At 46.8% G+C, this 17,578-nt stretch overlaps 1 protein-coding gene across 4 annotated transcripts in view; it reads right to left on the bottom strand.

The window, feature by feature from the left end:
- Positions 1 to 11,097, bottom strand: part of LOC119404794 (zinc finger protein ZFP2-like) — a 93,252-nt gene extending 82,155 nt beyond the window's left edge. The window contains exons 1-5 of one of the 4 annotated variants that reach the window (XM_049419022.1): positions 10,986 to 11,097; positions 9,462 to 9,521; positions 7,293 to 7,352; positions 6,932 to 6,976; positions 5,752 to 5,811 (exon numbers count right to left, since the gene is read on the bottom strand). In XM_049419022.1, the coding sequence (XP_049274979.1) occupies positions 5,752 to 5,811; positions 6,932 to 6,976; positions 7,293 to 7,352; positions 9,462 to 9,521; positions 10,986 to 11,042 (282 nt within the window). In that variant the 5' untranslated portion in view covers positions 11,043 to 11,097. Of the gene's footprint in view, positions 1 to 5,751; positions 5,812 to 6,931; positions 6,977 to 7,292; positions 7,353 to 9,461; positions 9,522 to 9,823; positions 10,038 to 10,985 lie in introns of those variants that run through there. The other 3 variants (XM_037671464.2, XM_049419024.1, XM_049419023.1) reach the window with 3 other exon arrangements.
- Positions 11,098 to 17,578: the final 6,481 nt, after the last annotated feature.

The raw sequence follows: 17,578 nt of genomic DNA, 5'->3' as shown, positions 1-17,578 counted from the left end.
CCAACATGTTTAGCAAACTCAGGCACCAACTAGCCCAAGAACAAGTTCTTGCGTTCCTTACTATTTCTTTGCAAATTTCATTATAACATGTTTGCTCCCTAAAGCGGTACCCAATGATGCCTGGTCTTTTGTTGCTCTCGTTTTTAAATATTAATTCAAATGAACCAGCCTACTATCCATCTTGAAGTGAGCCTTACTTATTTTTGCCACAATTAATATGGTGAAACGACGCCAACAGTAAATATTCGCCGAATGTTTATTAGCTCCCCTCGTGTTCCAAATAAGGGATTATTAAAAAAAGTAATAAAAAACTCAGACTGTCCCGTCTCTTCCGGCCTCCTCTCACGTCGTTCGTCGAAGCTTCAAGTGCTTTCTCTTTTCTCTTGTTGATGTCCTCTCCTTGTTTAATGACTTAGTATAAAATAAAGTCTTGTCATGACAAAGAACTTACCTAGGTTGCTGGTCAAATCCTTCTTGTGCGTCTCACAACCTAATGGCGGCACATTTAGAAAGTGGTGCACCATTTCTGAGAGGCTGTCCTTGTGAAGCTTATTCCAACTAAAACATAATGTGAAGGTGTCCTCCAAGGCTTCAATATACGAAAACAGTTCTCTTGAAGGGTAGAGCAGCCCGCCTCGATCACAGAATGATGTATGAGATGAAATACCCTTGTCCGCTTGCTCCGCTGATGTCAGCAGTACCTGAAGCAATCTTGGCACTTTGTTGTCAGGACTTAGTGCCTACCGACATATCGAGCCAAGTAGTAGACCAACCTTGCATCACTGGTCTGCTGCGGATAGATGTGGTCCGTCAGTTCTGTCGATGCATCAAGTACAGTGGATGAATCTTCCAATTTGCCAGCATCTATTACACTGTCCACCTTACTCACTACCTCATTTGGTCCAACCAATGATACGAGTGTGCTGCCTGCTGTATTTCCGGAGTCGGGAGCTTTTACGAAGTTATAGAAAGCGAGGCAGTTCACAGTTCTTAGGAACTGTCGGGTGATCGTTGCACCCCAAGAACTGCCTTGTTATCCCAAAAAGCTTCTCCAGTGGTTCTTGACTGAGACGGGATGTCAAGAGGTACTTGAAGCCTACCTGCTTTGTAAGGTATTCCAGTAGCTCCAACATAGCCTTCAAGCTTACACGCAGCCCTTCTGCTGTGCCAGGTGAAAGAAAACCTCCCTTGGATGGTTCTGTGCATGCTTCCCACTTGTTTATGTACTCTAAGGTGTTATTCAACAGCTGTGCTTCCCTTGAATTGGGATTCAGGGCACCTGATGGCACTCTTGATGTCATCACGTCGATTAATTTGAGCATGAAAGCAACAAACTTCTCTGCCTGGTCACTGTAGGAACACTGTTTTACAATCTGACGTTTATAGAAAAAAGGCCCCGGAGAACTTCAAGGCCGACCAGATGGAAAGCAAGGCTAACCTTCATTTTTTCAAAACTGTTTGGGTGTACGTGCACATCTGTGATTTTGGGCATCACCTTGAGCATAGTTGCACATTTGTCTAGTTCATGGGCTATTTTAATTGGCGTCACATTCACATGACCATGCGGAGTCTTATAGGCTGTCTTCATGAAGCCATTCCGGATGCACTTCACTAGGTGCGGGAAGTCTGAGAAAAAAAAATAGACGCTTGTTATCTCCAGCTGGGTGAGCCGCAGACGGCTTAATTGCAGTTGCAGACCCGGAAATGCTGGACTGCCGCCCCATCACACGATTCCATGACGCTCCGTCACAAGTTGCGTAGTCCACCCTAAGGCCTGCATTCTCGACAAAAAGAGTGGCTTCTAGAATGATCTTCGAAAGCAGCGGTGCCTTCACGTTTCCTCGGGATGCAAATACACCAAGAATCTGGTGCCATGACCCTGAAAGTGGCTGGAAAAGGATCACCAAACCGTGGTCGCATGCAACTGTTTTTTCGAGCTCAGGAGTGAAAGGACCCAGGTCGACGAAGCCATCAATTTTACCCGAGCCACCGTTCACGGCAAAATTCTCAGCCAACTTCATCTCATCAAGGATGAGTCTACCGCGACGCTCAAATTCAGTCATTTTTTCTGTTTTTTTTTTTGACAATTCCCGAAAGCACATTGCGATTAAAACCAAACGTGCTCTCGTACTGCTTCATGTACTTTTTGAGACAGCCGTGACTTGGTAGCGCCAAGATTTTTTCTCTACGTATATGCTCATAGAGCCGTGGGCTCTTTATGCGCATAATGATGCATTCAAGGAGCCATTCGGGGTTTTACCGCATGCCCTTTGCAGATTTTCGTGTCGCAGCCTCAAAACACTGAATAACGGCAGCCTTCTGCTTAGGTGGAAGCTGACCGATTTTCTTCAGGAGGGTGGCTTCTTCAATTGCCTCATTTTCTTCCTTCACTTGGGAGATCACTTGCTCTAGCGACTTTACCTTGGTTCTAAGGCGTGGCACTGCACGAATCTACACTCTCAGCTTTGATGAGGTATTTCTTCTAGTCATCTTCGTTTGCTTCGCCTGGCACCTTTGGTTAACCAGGAGTCTCCTCAGATACTTGCATGACACGCAGCATTTCTCACTCTGGCTTGATACACCTTTACACCTAATGTGGTACCAAGTATCATTCCATTGCTTCGAATTTGCGTTGGAGCACGCTAGCGGAAATTCCGCGCTCAGTCCTGCTCCAGTGCAAGCACGCAGGCTGTCGACCTCTTGCAAAATGGATGCTGGATCTCTTGGCACATCAAGCGCGACCTCGACACCCCGCACAAACACTTCATGTTTTATCACACTTTCGATAGATCTAAACACCACCATTTTCAGCGCATGAAGCAGGCTCATGTCTTTTCCAGGTAAACACACACTGTAGGCCACGTGAAGGGGATTCTCGCTGAACACGTGCTTCGCCAACTTGTTGGTTGGAAGTGGCACATTCAAGACTTGTAGAACATGTGCAGGTGGAGCATCAACAGTAGCACAGACTTCTTCAGCTTCAACAACTTCAGAATTTAGGCAACACGTTCTGTCCATGCGACGTCTTCTTTTGGTCGAGGAGGGCTGTGATGCTGGCTTTTCCCGTGCACTTCTTTTCTTCGGAACTGGCTTCGAGAGGTATTTTGGCAAATTGGAAAATATAGTCGGCACTGCGTTTGGCAGGAGAACCAGCTTGGTCCGATCAATGCGCACCAATCTGCCTTGTATTACATGCTCGAAATGCCGCGGCACAAATTGCGGATCAAAATTCAACTCACATACTGCTGCATTTCTCTCCAGCGGCTTGTCAGCTCTGGGTATGTTCTGCTGCCACTTCAAAAACAGCTCCTCTCCTTTAGGCACGCCGAACAGTGAAAGTTTTTGCTTGCAGGATTTGTAACCAGTCACGCAGCCGGGAACAAAACAGTGGCTTTGCCGCTGGCTCATTTTACAAGCCTGGCCAGCGAATTGCCCCACATCCAAGTGCTAACTCCTCTAGGATGCTTACAAAGCACTGCGAAGGCACCTAACTGCGTCAACAAAGAGTTTCACACGTATTAAGCACTTTACGTGCACGTCGAAGCTCAATCGCCCCTGACTGGACAAATGCATGCGAGCTTGACGTGTATGCGACAGCGAGCGCCACCTAGCAGATGCATAGCTAAGCGGCGTCAGCCCTTCCCATAGATGCCGCTTGGCAGTAATCATACTTCTCCTTCTAGCCACTGTACTACCGTCTTTAGAACTGATCGCATGCCGCATCGAAGTACCTAGGCAAGCGTCATATACGTACACTTCTACTAGTGTGACACAAAGCTCGGTCGCAGCATGACGAGCAAACATGTGGCAAACACGTCGACCTTAATGATTAGTGAAAAGAGAAATAGTGAATTTTCCTGAATATGTTTCAATAACTCATTCAATATACGCCAAAAGAAAAAAAAAAAGATGAGAAACATGATTTCAAGACTTGTTACAGTTGTAAACAGAAACATGGCAAGCATACGACAACTTATGCGGCATAAGATATGGAAATTAATACACAGGGCATGACTTTTAAAATGTGGCAAAAGAGATATATTATACGTAAGTATCTGTCAGTCACATTAATTAGAATATGAAAGCTGAACGTGCGATTTTAAAGTTTCCATTGCTTACGCGGATAAGTTATGCCCATCTATGCTCGTTTGGGGGGGAAATTGATATGAAAAGCCGATGGTGTCACAGTGCGGAATGCTTGCCTTTTGGCAGTGGTTAAGAGATGAAATGTGTGGTGGCGATTAAAAAAAGACAGAACGTAAATATAAGTGGTGGAAGTATGTAGATAAAACGGACTGAGCAATTTTTTCTCATTTCTACGAACTATGTGAGACTCATTCCCAGGGTCTCACACCACATGATGACGTATACGAATGTAGCTGGTATACGAATGGAGCTTTAGCGAGTTACTAGTAACGTTAACCCCCAAGTATCAATATGACGATACACAATATAGTGGTAAATGGGGCAGATCGCGTTAGTATGAGTGTTCCCAATTGTACGTACAACACCACACCTTAATGTTGAGATCCTTCAGAATTGATAGAATATCTGAGAGATGAGTTATATTGCGATGTAAGATGCAGTCACTTGCAAACAAAAATGTTCGAGGAAGCTTACAGGGCCAGTAATTGTTGTAAAGAGAAATTGAACTGTGTTATGCGATCAGTGAAATGAGCTCCGTTTCTTCTTCTGGCGACGATTCATCATTCATGACTCACTGTCAAGTGGAAAACCAAGTTTTTCTTCTTTTCTCCCTCCTGTACCATTGTCCCGGCGCAGACAACGAGAAGCAAAGAAAAGAAATCTGTGGGGTGCGCAAAATGCCCATTCAAACGCTGCAGGGCTCCTTATCTCCCCCTTCGACGCTGGAAGCAATGACATGGGTAAATTTTCGCGCGGCCACGGATCTCCCGACGACCTGCCGATGACAGGTCTGCCGATGCGTTTTGCTGGTGTTTTCAGTCTGCCATCGTGTTACACAACTACGACATGCTGTCTTTGGAGGCATCGGCGTTGTCGTCGGCCTAGTGTGACCAGACGGTCCGGCGACATCGTCGGCTGACCGTCTGCGTCTGCCTCGTGTCCACGTCGTTGTTGTGTTGCTCTAGTGTAAACGCGCCACAACACACGCGCGCCGTGCCTGTCGTGCAGGACCGTCAGAGCGTCGCGGAGACGAAGAGTGCGCGTTGCTTGCAAAATGCTTGTCTTCGCCACATTGAACGAACAGGCTACTCGTCGCACCCGTGCACGGTCCGAAGTGAAGTGGGCACGAAGAGCACACAAATGCACGTAATACTGCAAGCTGCCCAGAAAGGATGACGTGAGCCGAGTAGGCGATGTGCTTGTACACAACTAGCCAGGGACGATTGGCTCCACGTGGTGGTACCGCGGTTCAGTGCACTGCAAAGGCGGTTTAATTCACTTGTGCACACAGCGGGCATCGCTTCACAACGCGAAAAGTCCTAACTTCTCACCGGAGGGGTTGTCAGCACTTTTCAATAAAAATGCGCAGAAAAAAAGAAAAGGCGGCTTGGTCGCTAAGTGCATGTTATTGAGGGCACGTCCATTTACAACGAATTATTGAAATAACGACCACTTTTCGCGGCACTTCAGAGTTCGTTATAAACGGGTTCGACTTCAGCATTGTTTGATTATTGCTAACATAAAGCAGATGTCACTGCTTTCCTTAATTTAGTTCAGATGAAAGAAAACACAACATTGCGAAATTCCATATTGCACTTGACTTACGGGAGGAAGCACAGTCATAGGGCTGCTAGGTTCCACCTTGGTATCAACACTCTCCATGACCTGAAACAATTGTTTTTTTTTTTAATGAAGCTTTTTAGCCACTATATGGCTGGTATTTACCATCCAACTAACCTCTAGTTGGTTGGTATAGCGAAAACAAAATGTGGATTGATCTTGAAGACATTGCAAAAAAGCACACTTGCGAACATAAGCTCATCACTGCCATAGGTCTGCAAACTCACTCATGAGTCGACTCATTCAGACTCACCCAGATTCAGATTGGGTCGTGAGTCTGAGTGAGTACGGGTGAGTAATATTTTGGTGAGTTTGAGCCCGAGTGAGTCCGGCTGAGGAAAATTTTAGTGAGTCTGAGTCAAAGTCCGGTTGAGGAAAATATTTGTGAGTCTCGGTCCGAGTGAGGCCTAAGTGCAATATATATTTCTTGAGCGAGTCTGAATGAGCTCCACCTGTTATTGCTGACCTATGGTCCAATCCACTCATGTTCAGCATTGCTACCAGCCTTCTATAGGTTTAAGTTTATACTCAAGTCTGTTCACATATATCTCAGCGCACTAATGTTCATGTGCCATCTCAATATTTAATGATCAGAGGCATGAGTTAGGGGTTAGAGAACATACCTTATGTATGTTCGTGCATGTATTTGTATTTTGAGTGTGTATATATAGTATAGACACAAGCAAAATTGAAAACTTTCGAGGGGGGGGGGTTGAACCCCCCTACACCCCCCCATAACACCCCCCTTGGCTACGCCCCTGATCGTAGAGCACCGATTATGTGAGATATTGGTGTTAAAGAGCATTTACACCGTGATCGAAACAGCAAATTTTACCCTAACGGACTCATGAGTCGACTCACTCAGGCTCACTCAGACTCAGGCCAAGCCGTGAATCTGAGTGAGTCCGGCTGAGTAATGTGCTAGTGAGCTTGAGTCTGAGTCAGTCCAGTTGAGAAAAAGTTTAGAGAGTCTGAGTCCGATCGAGTCCAGTTGAGGAAAATTTTGGTGAGTGTGAGTTCAAGTGAGCCCTCAGAGCAACAGATATTCTGTGGGCGAGTTTGAGTGAGCTCCAATTTTTTTGCCGACCTATGATCCCTGCTCCGAAGTTGGATGGTAGAGAATTACAACTTCTAATTGCATAACTGCACACTACACATCACTTACAAGGGACAGCAACGGTGGAGGGCTGTTTGGCACCGTAAACTCCTCCTTGACATCAGCACAGGACATGTCCAGAGGAAAAAAATTAATTTAACTGAGTTAGCCAAGAAGCACTTTCAACCCCACACATACACATATTCAAGCAAAAGTGCTATACTTTGTAAAATTTAGGTTAAGCATATTGTCATCAATTAGTCAAGAATTACCTGTTATGCTTTGTGTCATAGTTTGCTGTTATCAGCACCATGCTATGAACATCATTTGAACAGTGTTAACTTCCAACAGGAGGTAACTACAGCGGTTTAATTTATCTCAGAATCATTAAAATATAAAACTGCACAATGCCACGTTGCACTTCACTTACATGAGGCGGTGTTGTTCCAGGGCTGCTCTGTTCCACCTGGATGTGAACACTCGATACGACCTGAAGTGAAAGTTAACCACCTACTCTGAATGCAGAGCACACACACAATGACAAAAGAGCCCTGCACTTCATCCGATTTCAATTAGGCATACAAAGTGAAGCAGTACACTTGTGCATTAGAAGGCATCCCTTTTTATGAGTTCTCTCTTCCCACTATGCAACTGTGCCGAAACCAACACATTTTTCTTTTAAAGGGACCGACAACCGATTTTTCTCGACACAGTCTTTTACAGCGCAATAGAAAGCCCACCCTTCGTGGTGTTTGTAGCTCTGCAGCAGTTAATACCAAAAGCACATTGTTATTTTGTTAGCTGTATTTCTTGATCTGAAAAGCCCTGAGCTGTACGTAGATGTCCTCCAGCAACGCTGTGAAGTGATAGCGATGCCAATAGCCCTCTTCGCTTCATGCTCAAGGTGTTGCTTTCACAGGAGTGGGTGAAACTGCGGTAAACCACCTTCATATAGACATCTTCGACCGTTTTGGAATATAAAAAGCAGATAGAATAAGTTTTACGAACGCTCGTCATCACGTGAGATCTGTTTACCACCTTGTGAGCTAGGCGCTCGTGTTCTCCGCGATTAGTTCCGGCAACGCGTCGCCGGAGGGAATCTCAAAGGCCGCTAGGTGCTCTTCGTACTTTTCTAACACGTTCGTAGGTGCCGTTAGGCCCTCAACTAACAACAATCATGCTGCCGCTCATGAGCATCAGTTCACACGTCAAGCGAAGGCGGCGCCACTGTTCTGCTCAGTGCAAACGAATGCATATCTGCACGTTTTACGTTAGAAAAGATTGTAATAAAAAGTGTGCTGTATTTCAACGCTAATACAGAGAAAATTAATAGTGTGTGTACACCAGTAAAAGGTCACGTGATACGTAGATGTGCACGTTCACTTTTTTGCTGCCAGAGGCGCCAAAAGTAATTTTGAGTGAAGAAATAAAAATCTAAATCCGCATTTAATAAGAAAAACAGCGTTTGTTTCAGACAACAGACAATTCTTCTATCAGTGGGGTTATCTCAATTCGTGTTCTGAGCGGTTGTCGGTTCTTTTAAGCATACAGACAAAAAAGGAAGCCTAGACCCAAATGCAAAGCATTCTAAGCAAACTCCTTGCTCCACTTATTCACCAGCCATCTTGCAATGACCTGAAGCAATGGCCATGAGAAACCTCGTGCAGTTAACTTGCACCAGACTTTACAAACCTGCAGCTTAAGATGTGTGAGTGTTACCTAAAGGGATACCGAACAAAAACTTTTGCCACCAGGCTTTTCAGAAGTGCGGATAGTTGGGCTTGTTGGTTGTACATACTTCAAGGAACAGTGCAAAAAGAACAACAGGACAACAGAAGAAGACATGCACATAGCGCTCGCTCTCAACTATTTTGAAAATTATTGACAGCCAGCACTGTACACATCTTCTTCTCTTATCCTGTTGTGTTTCGTGCTGTTCCTTGAAGATTTTCAGCCTATTTAAAAGTTTGGTGCTGAAATTGGTTGACACAACCTTGTTTGTAGAAAGAAACTAGCAGAAAATAATGAATTTAGTGCGTTCTTCACAAACTGCCACATTGTGAACTAGAAGAGGTGACGTTTAATCCACCGGACACAGGCGTGCCAACCAAGCCAGCCATCGCCAATGTCTCTCAACCCACTGCGCTCCCACTAAAGTACTAGAACCAGTCACCGGCTGTGAACAATGCTCCCGGGTGGGGCACGTCTCAGCGTCATTGTGGAAGGCGGAGAGTGGGATGCAAAGGAGTGACGGAGAAAAGGAAGTAGCACGACAGGAAAGCTTGCACCCGCTGCTGGCACGCTTGAAGTGACGGCCATGACACGCAGCTTCACACTCGCTGGTGTGCAGCCGCCACACACTCACAATCTTCCTAAAATACAGCCGTCTCTTCAAAAATATGTGAAATGCACGCCGTTTTCGGAGTAGTCGGGCCTTCCAAGTCTAATTGCAATGCTTTCATCATTTTTTCATGTTTAGTTCAGCATCTCTTTATATAATGTTAACTTGAAAGAGGAAGCCACAATTTTCATTCTTTTAGCTGAGAGTGCGAAGAATTAAAATGCAAATTTCCACAATTACACAATGCACTTCACTTACAGGAGGCAGCATAACTGGAAGGCTACTTGGTTCTGTCTTGATATCAACAGTTTCCATGGGCTGAAAAAGTGTTTAATTACTGTATTAAAATAATATTATAGGTGAACATCACAAACTTCCAGGGTAGCTTAACACATACGGTGTGGACAGTGGATTTTGTGGTTTTGAAGCAACATATGAAGCAGCAAAAGGTACAGTTTGGAGCAGGTATTTAAACTTTTGGAGCTTTTACTCTCTACTCTGCTTAGCAGCTGTTAAGCCACTAGCATATAACGTAAATATAACAGCTAAGAAAAAAGCAACAGTTATGAAAGCAATCGACAGCCACCGGATTGGCTCAATGGCATCAAACAAACATGAACCTTTATCCAAATAGCAGGCAGGGACAGCCAAGAGTGCTGGCGTCTTCAATGCACAGTTGGAATTGTGAAGGGAGAGGCAGCATGAAACACTCACTTTCAGACAAGCATGCACGTTTTCCATTTCCAGCGATGATCAAACCCTGTTCATGGTTAATGCGCATCGATAGGTGTGTTACACCACGCTTTAGTTATTAAATGGATGCATAAAGTACTTTATGACAATAAAACTGTCTATATTCCTCTCAATACTTCACTTATGACGCAAACCTGAAACACATTTTTTTTTCAGCGCAAGTGGCCACATGCTTTTTCTGAATGGTAAGTTTTTCTCCAATATCTTCCATTTAAAACCGTCCAGACTAAGCTTTACCACGTACCAATAGTACGTACGCACTTTGGTAAAGGTATCACCGAGCAGCTCATAACGCTGGCGACAATCACTCAATCATCAAATACAAAAAGTTTCATCGCAGCTACGCAAGCTTTGCATTGCTTGGCTACGCACTACGCTACCCAAGTGGTTAGCGTGTGACGCACGCGCAGTGTAAACGCAAGCCATTGCGTACGCAAAGCTTTGGGTTACCTGCCAAAACGACGATATGATTATGAGGCACGCCGTAGTGGAGGACTCGAGAAATTTCGACCATCTGGTGTCCTTTAATGTGCACTGACATCACACAGTAAACGGGCACATCTAGCATCTTGTTCCATCGAAATTCGACCGGCCGTGGGGGCGAACCCGCGACTTTTGTTTCAGTAGTCCAGCACCGACCGTAACCACTGTACTACCGAGGCGGAGTCGTTGCTCCGATAGAGCCGTACGTGCTTTTCCTGTAACTTGTTGTCAGCGGGCAGAGCGTCGTTCACGACCCTAGCTCTAGTTGTAGTAACACTGAGCGTTCACAGAGTTACTACAACTAGTAACAACCGTAACTACAGCGTTACTACGACTGTACAGGCACACCAGTGACACGCCGACCACTGAGGCGAAAAACTGTGAAGCTAAGATCACGACAAGCGATCACATAGTATTTACAGTCAACTATATGTATGTCACAACGACCTTACCCAGCAAGATAGGGACTTAACAAGCACTTACAGCTTGCAAATCTCACATAGGGCCAGTCTACCCTGGATCCATTTTAATTCCCCTGTTACTTACCTCTATGTTTGGAGCGTTTCGAGCCATGGTACCGTCAGTACAGTTCACTGTAGCCATGGTTTCGAGCGGACGATGAAAGCGTTTCGCACTCGCGGTCTCGCTGGTCTCGCTACATAACTATGGTAGCCACCAACGTTACTAGAACAAACTCAGTTTCAAAGCTCCCTATCTCCGCCAGCGGAGGAGGGTGGTCCGAACGGCGGTCGCGAGAACTAGCGGCGCTGCAGTTCCATCTTTGCTCACTATCGGCGCGTCGTCTGCTGCCACGGCATAACGCTGCGGTCCGCCGCGCAGTTGCTCGCGGCAACTGCGCGGTAACTTCTTATTGTACTAGTTAGGTGGATACTTAGGTGGATATGCATAAGGTCGTCTTTATGTATTGGCCCGCGTGCGTTGTTCATTGATTGGCTAAGAATCGATGTTCGGTCTATATTGCCACGCCCACTTCTTGTTTTATTTGACGTATTCGGGTTTGACCAGCAAGGACGGTTATCAACGCTCGACGCTGTCCGCGAGCAGTGTTCGAGAAGCTTCGCGATTGTAATAGATCGTTTTGGTAAGATTGCGGGCTGCACGCGAATGTTCCAGCTTTGTCGAGAGATAACGCCGCCACCAGCGATATCGCTTGAAAGTTCGATAGCGCCTGTATAAAAGCCGACGCGCTTGACCGCTTGTCATTTGATCGACGGTCGACGCTCTGTTCGCCGCTATCAGTGTATTGCTGTAGTTTGACTTTCAGTTTCCCGGCCACAAGTTCGGCCAAATAAAGAGTTTCGTCTCTGACCTGCTGACTGCTGCCTTCGTCGACGTCACGACCCTGTGACAGTATTTGAGCTGTATACATTGCGCTAACTTCCAAGCATAGGAGTTTCTAAGCGAATGGGGTTTCAGAGTAATTTTTATAACTACCACCACAATTTTAGCCGCTGCCGTCTTATCTAGACCAAGAACAACCCAACACGTTTGTAAAAGCCTTTATAGTGCACAAAGAAGCGTACTTACTCGAGATACAAAAACGTTCTAGAAAAACAGTACTCATGTTTCTGCAATTTATTGAAAAAAACTTTCTCTAAAAAACATCACCAATGCTTTGTAATGTTTACAAGACACGTTTTCGCGACGGTTAAAGGGATACTGACCCACAATCGTAAAATTTTACGAGAACTCGGTAAATGAAATCTCAGTGTGCGATTACATCGAATAGATGTCTCTGAGCAATTTTTTCAGCGGATAGTTGTATTTTAGTTGTCTCATCTTTCTACGTCGCATCCTTCTACGGTGCCTTAAACAATTCGAACAGATCGGCCGTGATGTGAGCACCGAGCAGTTATTCGCGCGTACTCTGTCGCTAGAAGAGTCGTCAGTATTCAACTGCAGTTTTCCAACTTCACCGAGCAGATGTTCCATGTCCCGCAGCACTTTACACTGTACGACAAGCCGTTTGCGTTTCGTGCTGTAGCCGTTTACTACGCAGTTAAACTGCTCGTCAAACTACAATTATCTTTTGCACAAGTAAGTCTCCGTTCCCGAAGCAAAGTTTGGGATTGGGCTAGTTGGTATTCCGTTATTAAACTGCTCAGCGCAAAAACTTTGACACGGTACACACAGAAAAGACGAGGACCAGTGCTAGTCCTCAGCGCAAAAAATTTGACACGGTACACATAGAAAAAACGAGGACCAGTGCTGGTCCTCGTCTTTTCTATACCGTGTCAAATTTTTGCGCTGAGCAGCCCGTTCCCAAGCCGGCGAGTGTAAATATTCCGCACATCTTGTTCAATACCTCGTCGTAAAATCTCTCGAAAATCCACTGCTTTGAAGGCATAGCGACAGCTGACAAATCATCGAATGTTAGTGTGATGCAACTCTCAGTCTCGGTAGCGTATATAGGTAATCGCCTGCCCTTCGTTTTGCTGTTCTATTTCTGGCAGCTCCTCCAAATTGGGCACTGGGCTTTCGCGGGACGCCGTGCGTTTCGGAGGGGATTTGCGCCTAAACCCCGAACATTTTGGCTTTGAAATGTGGAGTGGAAGTGCTGGGAACAAGCGCGGCACGGCACCTGGCGCGAGTTCCCACTTTCCATGTGGGATCAAAACGTCTTGTTCCGCAACGACACGACGATAGTGATTTACAATGTCGTCCAGGGGCGTACGCAGAAATTTTTTTCGGGGGGGGGGGGGGGGGCACCTCCTTGATCTGTAGTGGGGACGAGCAGGCAGATGTGGTCGAGTGTCATTTTCTGCTCTGTATGCTATGGCAAAAAAAAATTTCGGGGGGGGGCACGGTCCCGGTGTGCCCTAACGTGGCTACGCCCCTGATGTCGTCACTCTCAAAATGAACGTCACAGACCTTGCATTTCGCAGTAAGCTTTCTATCATTGCGATGCAAAGCTTGAATGGCGTAGGGTCTTTGCAGGTCCGAAGAAGTATCGTGAAGCGGAGTCGTCGTTGCGGTAGCCGCTCTTGCAGCCCGGCGCAAAGCAAGTCGGCATACCGCACTGTGAATCTGTTCGCCCTCGTTACGCTTCGTGCATCAATTCGTACAAGACGCTAAGCCTGGTCAAGAACAGTCGCAAAAATGACGAGCTAACAGAGCGCACACGACGCTGTAACCCACGTGCGCTCGTACATCGGCGGCGCCGATCACAACAAGCGCGAGCCGCGGGAGCTAGACGTGACTGCAGCGCCACTAGTTCTCACGACCGCCACGCGGACCGCCTCTCCGGCGGAGCTTTTAAACTGAGTTTGTTCTAGTAACGTTGGTAGCCACCATAACATAACCGACATAACTGCTCGTCTCCGGCTTGATTTGGCTACAGTTCGGCTCATGAATTGAAATCTGGCTAGTATTGATGATGACGATGTGCTGGTATGTAGAAAACCTCAAATGTTCGCAGGCCACGTTATTTTCCATAGGAAGACATGGAATAATAATGGCCTGGGGACTTTTGACGGACACTGTACATTTGAACATAGCTTGAACTGCTTGAAGGCGGAACAAAAAAAAAAGGGGGGGGGGGGGCGTTTTGGACCCGTCTTTGCGCAGTTCAACATAACCAACATAACTTCGAAAGTTTGTTGAGCTGCACTGTCGCAGCTTTGCCTCCACTGCACATGCGCTCCGATGTGGCGATCACGTCTTGCTTTAGGGGCCCGACTTGTCGTCCATCCTTAGCATATCCGTAGTATCGCGTGATCACGCTCCACATCCAAAACAGGGCTAGCAACGCTCAAAACCGGGTTAAAATAACCGAACAAGGTCTAAAACAATATAATAAACAGAAATAACCAAGTGATCGCAATAAGTACAGTTAAAATCGTTAAAAACGCTTCGGAAACATGCGGCTGACACCCGCGCCGCGCAAGTGAGGGCGCCACTGACTCGCCAAGCGCGCGATTGCTTCTCCCACCAGCGCTTCTCCGGAGTCTTCGTCGCTACATCTCAAGGGGGAAACAACACCTTGCTGCAGACGACATGTATCTCAACTGCCGAAACAAGCAGAAATAACTCGCTAAAGCGCATCAAAAAGTAGCACGCGTATCACACACTGAATTTGCGAATCTCCCTAACAAGATTCTACTAGTGCCGAGGAAACCCTACATGTTTACCGAAAACATTGACATCATCGACGGTTTGGTAAACGGAGCAGTGGGAACTCTACGAACGGAGATCGCTGGGTGCCCGAGCCAAGGCTCGAGCTATAGTAGTAGTGGAGCTGCATTTAGCGCAGGAATCAGAACTACACCAATCGCTACACAACAGAAGGAAGGAAGTTTGTTTGAGCGTGTTGGTTCATCGTTTTAAGTGCGAATGCACTTCTTAAACTCCGCCGGCATCCGCGCTCCTCCTCCTCTCCCCTAGCAACGGCGCGAGGAGCGGAGAGGAGCGTCTGTAGCAACGGCGCACGACGTCACGCCCCACGTGACTGCGCGCGCTCCGCCCTCCGCTCCGTGGCTGCGCCCGCCCCGCGCCGGCTCCGCACCGCTCTCCGCGCCGTGACGTCACGGCGCGTTGTGCAGCTGGCGCCTCCGCGCCGTGGCTGCGCGCGCCGCGCCGGCTTCTCAATGACGTGTCTGCGGTGTCTGTCTCTCGAGTTTCCGACCACGATCAACGGTGGCTTCATAGACTTGGCGTTCAGTAGAAACTGTACGGTCCGCGCCGTCTTGCCGGAACCGCTCACCGTCCATTTCTCGGATCACAAAGCGCTGGTACTAACCGTGAGCTACAACGATAACACGAATAGGTGCTGATCTGTAGTGACGTGTGTAGTGTGTGTATGTGTGTGTGACGCACTCGCGAGGTGCATTAATGCATCATACGAAAAGCGTGAAGTGTAAAATAAATAAATAATACTTCATATATAAATGTGTGTGTGTGTGTGTGTGTGTGTGTGTGTTGTGTGTGTGTGTGTGTGGTGTGTGTGTGTACAAATGCATCATGACAACAACACTTTAAATCATTAAAGGGGTCATGAAGCACCCCTTGGGCTGATTGAAAAAACACATCCTGCGGAAAGCTGACACGGCTATGAACCGCTCTGCCAAATATTACAGTCGTGCGCGCCGCGTAATGGCCACAAGCGGAGCGCGAAGTTGCCGTTCCCCAGGCACCCGGTTTTCAAACAGAGGCCGGTTCTCACTCTCGTCGGTGGGCGGGGCGTCTGTCCGCTGTACGTCGCAAGAGACATAGCATGCTTATTGGCCGATAGCCGACGTAAATCGAGAGCGGCGTTCGGATCAGATGCGCTTCTTGCCGCGGGGTGCCGCCACTTGCCGGCGCCGCACTCAGTACACGGTAGCCGCACTCGCGCAAGCGAATCACAGCGGGAGAGCGATCGCGTTCTTGACGCGCGCTGGCGTAACTTCTTTCCCCCATGCCATCCCTCCCTGTCTAGCTTCCAGTGCGCTCGCCGGCACGAGAAAAGAGAGAAAGCGCTGGGAGCGTGCGCCAAACCCCCGTAACTCCGCTGATTCTTGACGGATTCGAGAAATTTTTGCGGCAATCGATTCGGGAGGCAGTACACTCCGATACTGAGGCCATTAGATTATTACTTGGAAAAGTGGTTCATGACCCCTTTAATTACGCAGCCGTGGGTCGGCTGGCGCGTGCTCTCTCGCTGCCGTCTCCTTCGCTCGGCTCTGCAGTTTAGTCGCGCGCGCCCCCTCATAGCATCACCCCGTGCTTCGCACTTCCTCATACTCCCCTTCGGGGAAATGCGGGTTTTTTCAGAAACCATGGCGCAATAAAGAACACGGGACAAACTATGAACTGTGTCGAGCTCTTTCTTGCCCCGTGTTCTTTATTGCGCTATGGTTTCTGAAAAACGCTACACAAGTTTTTTTTTTTTTTTTTATCTTACCTTCAATGGACAGTCCAGAGCTGTCCAGAAGCCATTACAACCCAGGAGAGCCCAGAAGCCATTACAACCAACTCAGCGTTCACAAATGGAACCTCTCATGTAATGAGAAGCCATGCCAACGTGGTTGAAGAACTTTTACTTGAGAGCACAGTCTGCAGCTAAAACAGTCCTTATTTTTTACGAAAATAACTGTTTACACAGGGCTTTAAAGGTCTCCCTTCATTGGAGGGGGGGGGGGGGCTCATAAAGCGGACACACACACACAAACACACAGATATATACATCGCAGATAAACACACACACACACACACACACACACACACACACACACACACACACACACACACACACACACACACACACACACACACACACACACACACACACACACACACACACACACACACACACACACGCGCGCTTTCGGTGCGAGCTGGCATACCGAAGAATAAACGCAGGATTTCTAGATATATCGGTCAAGATCCACTTTCGCGGTCGTATTATCCAATTTTAGGCAAAAATGTTATCGTATTAAACGCATGAAAATGCATTATTTCCAAGGGATGTTGGCCGGTAATACAAACAAAAACGTATTAGGTTGAAAAACGCATTATGCAGAATCGTATCAACGGAACAAATGCTTATGAATGCTATACAAATACATATATTATTCCGAATGTATTTCGGCCATTTATTTAACGTGTCAATCCAATCAAGCATTAAATGAAGTTATTTTGGGAACGATTTTTCAAAAATAACTCGAGATTATATGCGAGCGCAATGTAAGTAACATTAGTTGACTCACTGGATTCAGAAGCTCAGGCACGACAATGCCATATTTTATTTTCACTACCACTTGCCTAATAAAGTAGGCAAAAAACATTTGTCTTTGCAATTACAGAAGCCTTGTGATGCACAACTAAAAGAATGAAAATTGAGCGGCAAACTAAACAGACCAAGGCGAACTATTACTGATTCACGAGCAGGTATACTTCACGCTCAGGTGCCTCGTGAAACAGTATGCTTTGTTAAGACGCTCTGTCGAACAGGGTGGTGACCCGTGGTTTCAGGAGGCGTTGCCCGTGGTGTTGTGTCTCAGTGAACTGCATTCAGCAGTACGACAATACCTGTTTTCTTCTGTTTTGCTGACACCCCGTCAACTAAACATTCGCGATCAAATCATTATTCGGAAAATTGCAGAGTGTGATTTCCCCGCACAAAGCACTACTGTCAAAAA

This window comes from Rhipicephalus sanguineus, chromosome 9, assembly GCF_013339695.2.
Source record: "Rhipicephalus sanguineus isolate Rsan-2018 chromosome 9, BIME_Rsan_1.4, whole genome shotgun sequence".
NCBI lineage: Eukaryota > Metazoa > Arthropoda > Arachnida > Ixodida > Ixodidae > Rhipicephalus > Rhipicephalus sanguineus.
The sequence above is the reverse complement of the archived record's forward strand: the minus strand, read 5'-3'. Positions and strand labels throughout refer to the sequence as shown.